The 11,140-nt window shown below is 38.5% G+C and overlaps 1 protein-coding gene across 2 annotated transcripts in view; it reads left to right on the top strand.

Moving 5' to 3' along the window:
* The first annotated feature begins 27 nt into the window (after window positions 1-27).
* Window positions 28-11,140, top strand: part of glra4a (glycine receptor, alpha 4a) — a 50,650-nt gene continuing 39,537 nt past the window's right edge. Inside the window, exon 1 of one of the 2 annotated variants that reach the window (XM_039655197.2) lies at window positions 28-439. In XM_039655197.2, coding sequence (XP_039511131.1) covers window positions 372-439 — 68 coding nt within the window. In that variant the 5' untranslated portion in view covers window positions 28-371. The remainder of the gene's footprint in view (window positions 440-11,140) is intronic. The other variant, XM_039655196.2, reaches the window with a different exon arrangement.

Below are 11,140 nucleotides of genomic sequence, written 5' to 3'. Positions count from 1 at the left end.
TGGCCCTTTAAATCCTCACCATTCTAATTCCTGGAGCGAGCAGCTGGTCATAAAAAAGAACGAGAAAGAAAGGGAAAAGCACATAGTCTCTTCAAAACACAAACCCAGACACATAGACATGCTTGCGCTCTCACCTACTCTCGCTGACATCTGAAGAGGGGAGGGGGACACTGTGGAGGATTTTCCAGCCAACAGAAGTGAGCACTGAGCAGGGAGGAAGCCAGAAGAAGTTTCCTCACAGACAGGCTTGGATCACTCTGCAAGACAATGCAATCCTGTCGACTTTTACCTGCTCCTCTTTGGATTTGGTAATTCTGTAGAGTGTAAGTTCTTCAAACGAACTGAGAGAGAGAGAGAGACTGAGCAAGAGAATGCTCCTTCAGGTCATAAGGATTTTATACGTCTTGTCTTTTTTCTTTTTCCAAGGGGGCTTTATCAGGTAAGACAATCAGTGGTTTTTAATAGCATGCATGTATTGGTTGTGTTGTGTTGTATGGTCTGTTCATTGTAAGAAATGTCAGGAACACTTTACGATCCAATTCTAACTATTATAGTTCCTTAATATTAGCATGCATTTTACTTGGATATTGGCTGTTTATTAGTACTTATAACGCACATATTAATGCTTTATTCTGCAAACTTAACAACTACCTTACTGACTATTAATAATAGGCAGTAATTAGAAGTTTATTGAGGCAAAAGTCGTAGTTATTGGTTTGATAGAATTGGACCCTAATCTAAAGTGTGACCGAAATGTCACATTGAAATCTTTGTCTATTTTTTTTAAAAGAATTTTATATATATATATATATATATATATATATATATATATATATATATATATATATATATATATATATATATATATATGCAGTGTGCTCCTCTCCTGCCAATTTAAGCAAATTTCCAAATTCCATGCAAAAAAAAAAAGAACTGAAAGCTGCCGAAATAAGCATATTACATTTCTATCAAATTAAAGGAAGAAGGTTTGAACACTTTTGTCAAGCAGATTTGTTATATATATATATATATATATATATTTTTTTTTTTTTTTTGAAAGCCTAGAGTGCCTGAACAATATCCAACAACATAAAAATCATTAGCTCACAGTAAGTGTTGTGTCTCTATATTTTATGAACACGCAAAGAAATCAAGACTGTGAAGAATATGAAAGGATACATAGATAATCTCAGTGCTATTTAAATCGTATGATGGTTCTTTTAAATAAAGAAGTAAAACGTTTTATAAAATAGAGAAGGAACACTGAGAAACGATTTTCTCCCCCTCTCTGAATGAATAAAGTGAAAAGTTTTGCAGCAAGTGCACTCCCTGTTTCATGCCCCATTGCATCCACGTGTGAACAGGCTGGAGCTAAATTTGCATAATCCAAAAGCCTAGGTCTGGCGACGAGCATCCGCTCTGGGAGAGAAAAGCAGACACTGACGGAGTGAAGAGGTGATTGAGTGAAGGCATTCTAGATGAGATTACAGGAAAAGTGCTGGGAGTCATAATGATGTAACACAAGGTACAACTCTAGTGAAGGTATGAGACAGAGTGCATGAGACAGCCAAGGACAGGGAGACTGGCAGAGGAACATGTTGTAGATGTTGTCTCATGTACATGCACACATGAGCACAGAAATGCTTTGTGTCTCTGAAGGCCTCATGGTGTGACTTGCGGGTGGGAGATGACATCCCCTAGTGATCGCACTCACTAGCTTAGTGTCAACCTGCAGACACTGTGTGGGTGATTCAGAACATGGAGGCAGAGATGAGCGGTGTTTGAGCTGAGCTGTCGGACTCTGAGGTGAGGGGGCGACAATGGCTGTGAAAGGAGCCATGCAGAGAACTGGGTAGAAACCCAAGAGGTGGCTGATTAGCAGGTAGACAGGTCATGAGCACAGACTGACAAGACCGCAGACATCGCCAGGAACTTACGAAATGTACTGTGAAGAAGAGTGACTCAGAACAGCCTCAGCATGTCTGTGCAGTCTACAGGTCAGCCGTGTGGTTATTGGGTGAAGATGAATAGGAGAAAGTCACTATTTGTTTTCACAGACAACTTACAGTTTTATAATGAACGTTTTGAACTGAGAATATCCTCAGGGAAAACATGGGAAAAACATTACCTTAAGAAAGAGAGACTAACATACTTTAAAAAAGCAGCTGGTGTGTGAAATAAAGACATCTGTCAAGACAGAAACAATGGGATTTGCAAGAAAACATAAGATGCTGAAATGGAAAACAAAGGGACTTGTGCAGCTCAAACTTAGTCTCTTATTAATAATAAAGCAGTACACCGATTTCAGTTTTCCACTTAAACGAGTAGTCTACACCATTTCCACCAATCAGCAAGGAGAGAGTGGCAAATTTGACCCCAAAAGTAACACCTGCACATCTCTCTCAGCAGTAATAGAAATACAAAGGTCAGGGGCCACTGAGCAAAACACTGGTTAGATTCATTCCACGAATCTCTGGAATACTTGATTTTGATTGGCTGTCTGACTCTGAAATATTTGTGAATAATGACACTTATCCAGGGCAACACTGTATCTCAAGAGCTCTACAGTTCCCTTACTGACTTTAACACTCTCGGTGCCAGAATGGAAGTGAATGAGGCTTTGCGAATTTTTTGTTTTTCTCGGGCATATGGGCAGTTGCCCGGGCTACCTTAGCAACCCCCCTGAGCACGTCCCTGCTACAGTCTAAATATTTTAAAACAATAAATATTTTAAAGCTGCAGTCCGCAGTTTTTCCTCTTTGTCGCCATCTCTGTTTGAAATCTGCAATTGCAGTCACTCGCGGAAATATCAACTTTACGTGAGTTTACTTCAACACCCTCGACACGGCACAGTGCAGATGAACATGTTTGAGGAGACTGTGAGGCTGTCAGTCACCGCGCTGGTGTGGATACTGCCATTCAGAATCACTGATTATTGTTTTTGGAAGTATGACCAACAAAATAATTTCAGAAGAAATGTAATCTGAACTAGTAAGAAACATCCCCTTTTGCTCTGATCTCTGACATTGCGGTAGATTGCGCTGATTAAATGTAACAATTGCTTACAAGTCATCATATCATGCAAAACCATGCAAATTATACTTCGTTCTCAAATTGTTAAAGTTAAAGGAACACTCCGACTTTTTGGGACTTTAGCCTATTCACCTTACCCCCCAGAGTTAGATAAGTCCATACATACCTTTTTCATCTTCGTGCGTGCTATAAGTCTGTTTGACGCACCCACCGCTAGCCTAGCTTAGCACAAAGACTGGATGTGAATGGTTGCAGCTTTCATACTAATCCAAATGAGTGACAAAATAATGCAAACGTTTTCCTATTTACATGTTGTGGTTTGTATAGTCACAGAGTGTGCAAATATCAAAGCCATATGAGACACCGACATCTTTTAACTGTATAAATACTATATTTTCTGAAGGCGAAGCACTGCTACTTGGGCAGAGTGATAAAAATCACCTGAGACGCACCGTGACGAGGAGCAGAGAGTTCGCTTCGCTCAGTGTTGGAATAAAGAGTCAGCAATTACTAACGTTAGATAGAAAAGCATAGTTTATCACGGGTGTTTGCTTTATTGTATGAGCTGTGACAATAAACAGGGGAGACCAGGTAATACAGTACCATGTTTCATTGATTTCCAACCAAAAACGCACCCAGATTTATAAATATCACATGAATAAATAATTATTATTACAGGAATCAATATATTTTAAATGCAATTTATTAGCTGAACCAAATGTATTCAACAGTATATAATATACAGTAAAATTGCATTACTATAGGATAGAATAAGGGGAAAGTAATAGCACAAATTGTTTTTGCACAATGAACTCACAGCCTATCGTACCCTTTTGCATGCTCAAGTTCGTTATTTCCATGGTGATTTCAAATTTAGGCTACTAGGCGCGCCGCGCGCAAGTTCAACGCGGTGAACGCGCTCGTTTTTTTTCCAAGCGCGTCCGCGCCGCATCAAGATAAAAACATATTCATACCCTAATCATATAATAGTGTCACTAACGTTACATTAGCTCTGGCTAATGGCACTGTTACAGTAGGTCATCTAAAAACATAACGGAACACTTACCTCAGCCGCAGGTGATCCACTTGTCCTGTCTGTGCTATCCATGGGATAACTTAGCCTTATCCTTCAGCACATTATGGTCCATGTGGCAAAGTCCATTTTTTCAAAATAGTCGTCCATTGTAATGTACCGAGCAAACATAATGTCCCTTGATAATCTATTTAGGTGAGTTTGGATAAATATCCAGAGTAAGTTAGCCATTTCTTCATCCAGTCAGCGTTTTTAGTTGGAATTCTGTGAAACATGGTATTACCTCCCCTGTTTACTGTCGCAGCTATTTACAATAGAGCGAAAACCCATGACTCTAAACTACGCTTTTACTATTTATAAATTGCTGACTCTGTTACCCAAACACTGAGCGAACTCTCCGCTCCTCACCACGGCGTGTCTCCGGTGATGCGGTTATCACTCCACCAAAGTAGCAGTGCTTCGCCTTCAGAGAATAGTTCCCAGGTTTTATACGGTTCAAAAGATATCTGTGTCTCATTTGACTTTGTTATTTGTACATTCTGTGACTATACAAATCACAACATGTAAATAGGAAAACCTTTGCGTTATTTTGCCACTCATTTGGATTAGTATGAAAGCTGCAACCATTCACATTCAGTCTTTGTGCTAAGCTAGGCTAGCGGTGGGTGCGTCAAACAGACTTATAGCACGCACGGAGATGAAATAGGTATGTATGGACTTATCTAACTCTGGGGGGTAAGGTGAATAGGCTAAAGTCCCAAAAAGTCGGAGTGTTCCTTTAACAATGTCAGCATTGCGTGACTACATTTTGTCATTCCGATATGTATCCTTGTTTTCGCATGGGCTCGTTGCGATCTCTTTTTTTTAGTCTTTTGCATTTTACAGCAGGTGAATCTGTTGTCACTGGTGATTGTCGTTTGAACCTTTCTGGATCTGCCATCACATTAGCCGCGTTTCCACTGCCGGGCCAGGGCCGGGCCGTGCTAGTGCGTGCCAGGGCCAGTCGCGTTTCCACTGTCACTTCCGGGGCTTGATCGGGGCTTCCTCAGGGCCAACGGCCAGGATTTCTGGCCCGTCGAATACCTTGGGCCAGAGGGGGCCAGCTCGGGCTAGAGGCGTGCTCAAGGTAAAAGGCGGAGTTTATCGGTGTTATGGAAGGTTATGATCTGAAGCAAGATGCACAGGGGTGTCCATGTTTAACCGATTAACCGTTTAAAATTGCATAACATTTTAATTTGAACTGTAGGCCTATGCCAAAATCTGCGCAAAAATATATAGGCTACATATCGACGAATTTTCAGATATTTGTTTGATTTTTTTGCCCCTTAAACATTTAAAATATTTGTCAAATTAATATAAAAAATATATATATTTTACTGGTTTTCTGAGGCCAAATTAGAACCTGGAAATTATATTTTCCCCGCAGTGCTGAATGAGAAGAGCCGTAACCGCAGCCTACAGAAAGGGGATTATAGGTGATTTATAGGCTATAATAAATGTGTCTGATGATAAAATAATATAAAATAACGAGGCATTAATTGTTTATTAATAAAATATTGTTTTCTAAATGATTTTCGGCTAAAATATCTCCATCTCCGGATGCACTTTTAGAGAGAAATTAATTAGCTAGCTACATAATTACATAGTCGGAAGATATTGGCTTTCGATTCGAATTTGTTCGTTTTAAATTGGACATTTAAAGCTTTATAACCCCTGTAGACTAAAGCTTTAAATGTCCAATTTAAAACGAACAAATTCGAATGCGGTGGCTGTTTCAGATCTCGCGCTTCAGTTCACGGAGATCATGAAGCGCGCCTTGATTAATTGTTAAAGCACAACGTTTTCTTGTTATTGTGAGTTTACGCAAATAAATGTATTTGCGAATAATGTATTATTATTTTCTGTATGACCAGAAATGAAAGAGTATTTTAAGTTGTTTCCACTGAAAGAAATGCAATGAAACTGCAAGTGTTCACATGGGCGTCTCGCAGCCATCAGTGCACGCTCCACACACACTGGATATGCGATTATGCGTCAAAATATTGTGTTTATTTGTGCTCTGTTCCTTTTTTGGATAAAGGCGTCTTCTACATATGCAGCCTAATAAAATGTTACAATAATGATGATGATGGTTATTATTATTATTATTATTATTTGCAGACACGGAGTTTTTGTGAAATGGACGTTTTGCTTATTTTCAATTGGCAATTTCAGTTTGAAGGGTGATGGAAATGCGGCTTTAACTGCTCCGTACTTGCTGCGTTTTATTTCTATAAATTAATTTTGTTTCAAATGGGGTCCAATAAGTTATTAAAGGTGTTAAAAAATTAACTCTGTATCTCGAGGTTGCGGCGCGCACACTATGCACCGAATATCGGTTAACGGTTAATGAATAACTTGAAAACGTGCCCGCATCCCTATCGCGCAAAAAATCGCTGCTTGAAATGGAGAATCGCCTGTACTGGTCTCGGGACACAATTGGGCAGGTGAGTTAATATACATGCTATCTTCCTAATTTAAAAAATAAATTCATTCATAATACCCGCTGAAATGGGTTGGGTTTTATGACGTTTGATCCAGAAAGGCGTGTTAGAGGTGGGGTCTGGGGCAGCGCTGTGGGGCTACTGGCCCGGCAGTGGAAACGCAAGCCCGGTGCTTGAGGCCCGAGGCCACTAGCTCGGCCCGGCTCGCTGTTAGCTCTGGCCCAGCCCTAGCCCGGCAGTGGAAACGCGGCTATTGATAAGTTTAATTATATCAAGTGCTGAGAGAAAAGGCTTTAAATCTCCATCTCCAACATCCTCACACGCAATATAGCCTAGGCTACTAGCCGAGACTCCTTCTTTATGTGTACAGATGTGATGTAAAGACGCAAAGACATGCTCAAATCTCCCGTGGAAATCCACCAGTACCACTGGAATTAAAAACATTATTACAATCTTACCGCTTTGAATCGAGCAAAGGCAAGCAGATAGTTTTGAACACTGGTTGGTTATCATATCTGCCATCTTTTGAGTTTAGCTTGGAGTGAGACTTTTCCGACGGGAGGGGGGAGTAGGGGATGGATGCTTTCAAGGTCTCTCGCTCACTTTTCCTCTCTGCCGTGTGCATGCGCTACGCGTTTTGGAGCACATCTCGCGTGCGCGCTCTTTCTAGATTTTGGGAGATTTTAACTAATTTGCAGAATAACTTTTCAAACACGAGTGGCTCTATAGAATTTATAGATAAACTTCCAGGCATTTGACCGACTGGGGGTGCGTTTCCTGTACAACTATGTAGTTCGCTGATTCACTACTAGGCTATAGTACAATGCATCTTTGGAGAAATCAACTTGCAAGTCACGACTGTCTCCTGAAACCCATTGTCGCAAAGTATCGTTCAACCACGTTGGTTTCGCACGTGGTGGAGTATTAAATACTTTTAATGAAACTGTTTGAGATCCAATTAACGCTAGATTTTTTTATATATAAATTACAGACATGTCATCTGAGGAGTATTTCAAATTGTTCTGTTATTTTGCTTTATTACCAGACTCAATATTTGGCTCGTTCTTACATAGTAGAGCACATTCGCATATGCGCACTCTTCAAAATCGGTACTTTAAATCTTTTGCAAAACTAAGAGACGTAAATTACATTTGTATGAATTCTAAATAAAAGGCACCGGTTGTACTGAATGTCAGCTTGCTTATTTTGCTCAAGATAAGAATTTATTACGTCCAAATGTGAAGCAATGTAGAAACTATGCCTCTAACCACAGGTCGAGAGCTGTTGTTCACACCAAACAACTTTGCAATGCTGTTTACGAATGTTTGTTGGAACGATTGTTTCGGGAAACACTGACTCGTTGAACTATGATGATAACGACGGAACTTGTGACAATAGTTGGCTAACAATGCTTTCGAGAAACGTACCCCTGGTTGACACTTCAGCGTGAGAAATCAGGGGTGTGGGGTGTGAAACCAATCAAATGCTGGCAGCTCTGGGTTTTTGTATATTGGATCATTTTTAACCCCAAAAAAGCTATGGAATGCAGGTTTAACCTACAATCAATTTTCCACACACACCATGCACCAATGTCATATTTATTTGATAAAAATACAGTAAAAACAGTTCTACATGGTCCTTCATTAAAAAAATATATATTTGGTGCTCAAGAAACATTTCTTCTTATTATCAATGCTGAAAACAGTTGTGCTGCTTAATATTTTGGTGGAAACCTTGATACTCTTTTCAGGATTCTTTTCTTCTACTTTTCAATTTAATTTAAATTTGCTGAATGAAAGTATTAATAATAATAATAATAATAATAATAAACTTTTGAACTGCAGTGTAAACCTCACAATCCCAAAAACACAAATCAATATTTATTTTATATATGTACCATGTATTTCCAGTTGGATAGTATTTTGCTTAAAACTCAATTATATTAAAGACCACCTTTTTAATAAATAATCATATTCTACAACAAACTTTTTTAATGACTAATGTTCTTCATTTTAACCAATTTTTAGGTGATTTTTCTTTTAAATCTGCTAATCAGGATTCAAACAAGCAACACAACTCACAACACATTGTTATTCAACCGTTTTGCTCACGACACAACCAACAACCAGTGCTTGCACCTCTCCCACAAATATTTGTCTGTCTACCTCAGCAGCTCTACTGTGAAAACAAAGAGAGCATACAACAGAATGCAGAGTGGTAGATGGTGGGGCAGATTTAACCCAGGGTTTTCAACCAAACAGTGGGACAGCAGCACGAGTGGTTCAGTGATGTGAACATGAGCATACAGCCGAGAGGTGACAGACTGCTGTGCAGTAGTATGAATGATTGTTCCTGGCCAATTTCACTCACCATCGAGGTGTGAGAAATGTACCCTTTGCTTATTACACAATGAAAGGAGTACTGCATGTGGTGGTGCACCTAAAAACTCAGAAAGGTCTAAAATGGCAAGAGTTCGTGTTAAGATAACTTGTTAAGAGCTCAGCTGTAAGTGAGAAGCCAGTGAATGTATTCCCAAAAGTATTCGTTTAAGTTTTTGGTACTTAACTCTTAACCTGGCAAAAATGATTTTGAGCTTGAGTGCATAGCCAGTGGGCTGTGGTGAAATGAATTTCTTTCCACTGCCAGCTACCATACAACATGGCTGCAAGAGAAGCACAACATGAAGTGTAACTAATGTGGTTGGGCCAGTGCCTCATTTAAATGAAGGGCCTGTGGGATTCTCTTCGTGCTCATGGTTTGACAGATTGCAGTTGGAAAAGCCCTACTGGAGGTTGCTACAGTGAGCTATTACTTTCAGCACAATTAAAACCACATAGATGAGTCTTTATGTTGTTACAAAATCAGGGACAGCAAAACAGGTTTGAGTCCAAGTAGATAGAATGACAGATAGATCGATATAGAACTCTATACTCTGTAGAAATCTATATACATTATTGCAGAATGTAATGAAAGGCAACTCATTTCACAGGAAGCTGCCTTCTAAAGCAGCATCAATTACCACCATGGAACCTTACACGTAAGCTCTTTTCACAGCCCAAATAGCATTGTATTGGAGTAGTTTGATGTTATCATCTTGCAATACTTTCATAAGCAAATACAAATGCATAACACAAAAAATATAAATTATGATCTATTTTTGAATGTACCAAACTGTTTTATAGCTGTTTAATGACTAAAGTTTTTGGTATTGAGTTGTCCACAGGATTTTGTGAGACTATGCTGCGTGGACCTTGGACACTCTAGGGCAGGGGTGTCCAAACTCAGTCCTGGAGGGCCACTGTCCTGCTGAGTTTAGCTCCAACTTGCCTCAGCACACTGTAAAAAATTTCTTGTCAAATTAACAGTAACTTACTGGCAACAATTATCCAGTACTTGCTGTATTTCATTTAACAGTAAAATTACCGTAACACTAACTACAGTACTGTTAAGCATACTGCAAATTAAATAACATTATTTTACTGTAATTTCTTACCATATTAAAGTACAGAATTACACTGTTAATTTTTAATAATACTGTATAGTATGAAATGTTATTGTATTTATTTTATAGTGCTACTGTGTAACCTGTAGAAAATCCGTAGAAATATTATTTTAACTGTTAATGGGAAATAGAAAAAAGAACAATTGAAGCTTTAACTGCACAAGGTTTATTGTGTATTTTCAAACACATTAGTACATTTACATAATATACATTTAAATACATTAATACAATTAAATACATTAATAATAAAAATGTAATATAATACAATAAAAATCATGCATGACAATCATGAACAATTATGCATAAATACATGCAAAAATTATCATGAACAGGTAAAATAGAAAAGATTAAAGGGGTGCTATCTGATCAATCTATTAGAAAGATAGTTCATAACAACTCATCCACCCACTCCCTGCTGGGGTAAAACAGCTTAAACTAGTCTAAGATTGTCTATTGGTTTGAGATAGACTGTCTAACTGGTCAGTTGCTGATTTTAAAGGGTTTTTGGCTGCTTTCTATCTAAGGGACCAGATTTGCAGGGCTGGGAGACACATATAAACTAGCTTTGACAAGTAAACCACCAATCCAGATGAGTATTACAAAATGACAAGTTATCCAGTGTCCTTTAAAAAAACTAAACTAAACACAAAACAACCTCATCATGCACATGTGCCATGAAAAACTTGCATTACGGTATTAATAATAATTTATATGCAGACTTATGTTCTAACTTTTGCAATAGGAAGTTTTCTATCCAAGCTTTTATGCAATTAAACCTTAAACTGTACAACAACATTTATTTTCACACAACAATTCTTAACAACTTGCAGATAGACAAAATTCACAGATGGATAATAATCTGTTTAAAATGTTCTCAGTGGGTCAGTACTGGACCAAGGTATAGTAGTAGTAGTTAGATAAATAGAATAATTAAATTAGATTAGATTTACAATTCATCGGTTATCAAGATGGATAGGGGTCTTCTTAACATGCACAGCTCACACCTGTGGAAAAGGAGAACAGACAAGACAGTTAAAATACAGTACGTTTTTGTTGTTGTTGTTTTGGCTAAACAGCAAAAACAGACAA

The sequence above is a fragment of the Pimephales promelas genome, chromosome 9, assembly GCF_988280905.1.
Source record: "Pimephales promelas chromosome 9, fPimPro1.hap1.1, whole genome shotgun sequence".
Lineage (NCBI taxonomy): Eukaryota > Metazoa > Chordata > Actinopteri > Cypriniformes > Leuciscidae > Pimephales > Pimephales promelas.
This window is presented reverse-complemented; position numbering and strand designations above follow the sequence as displayed.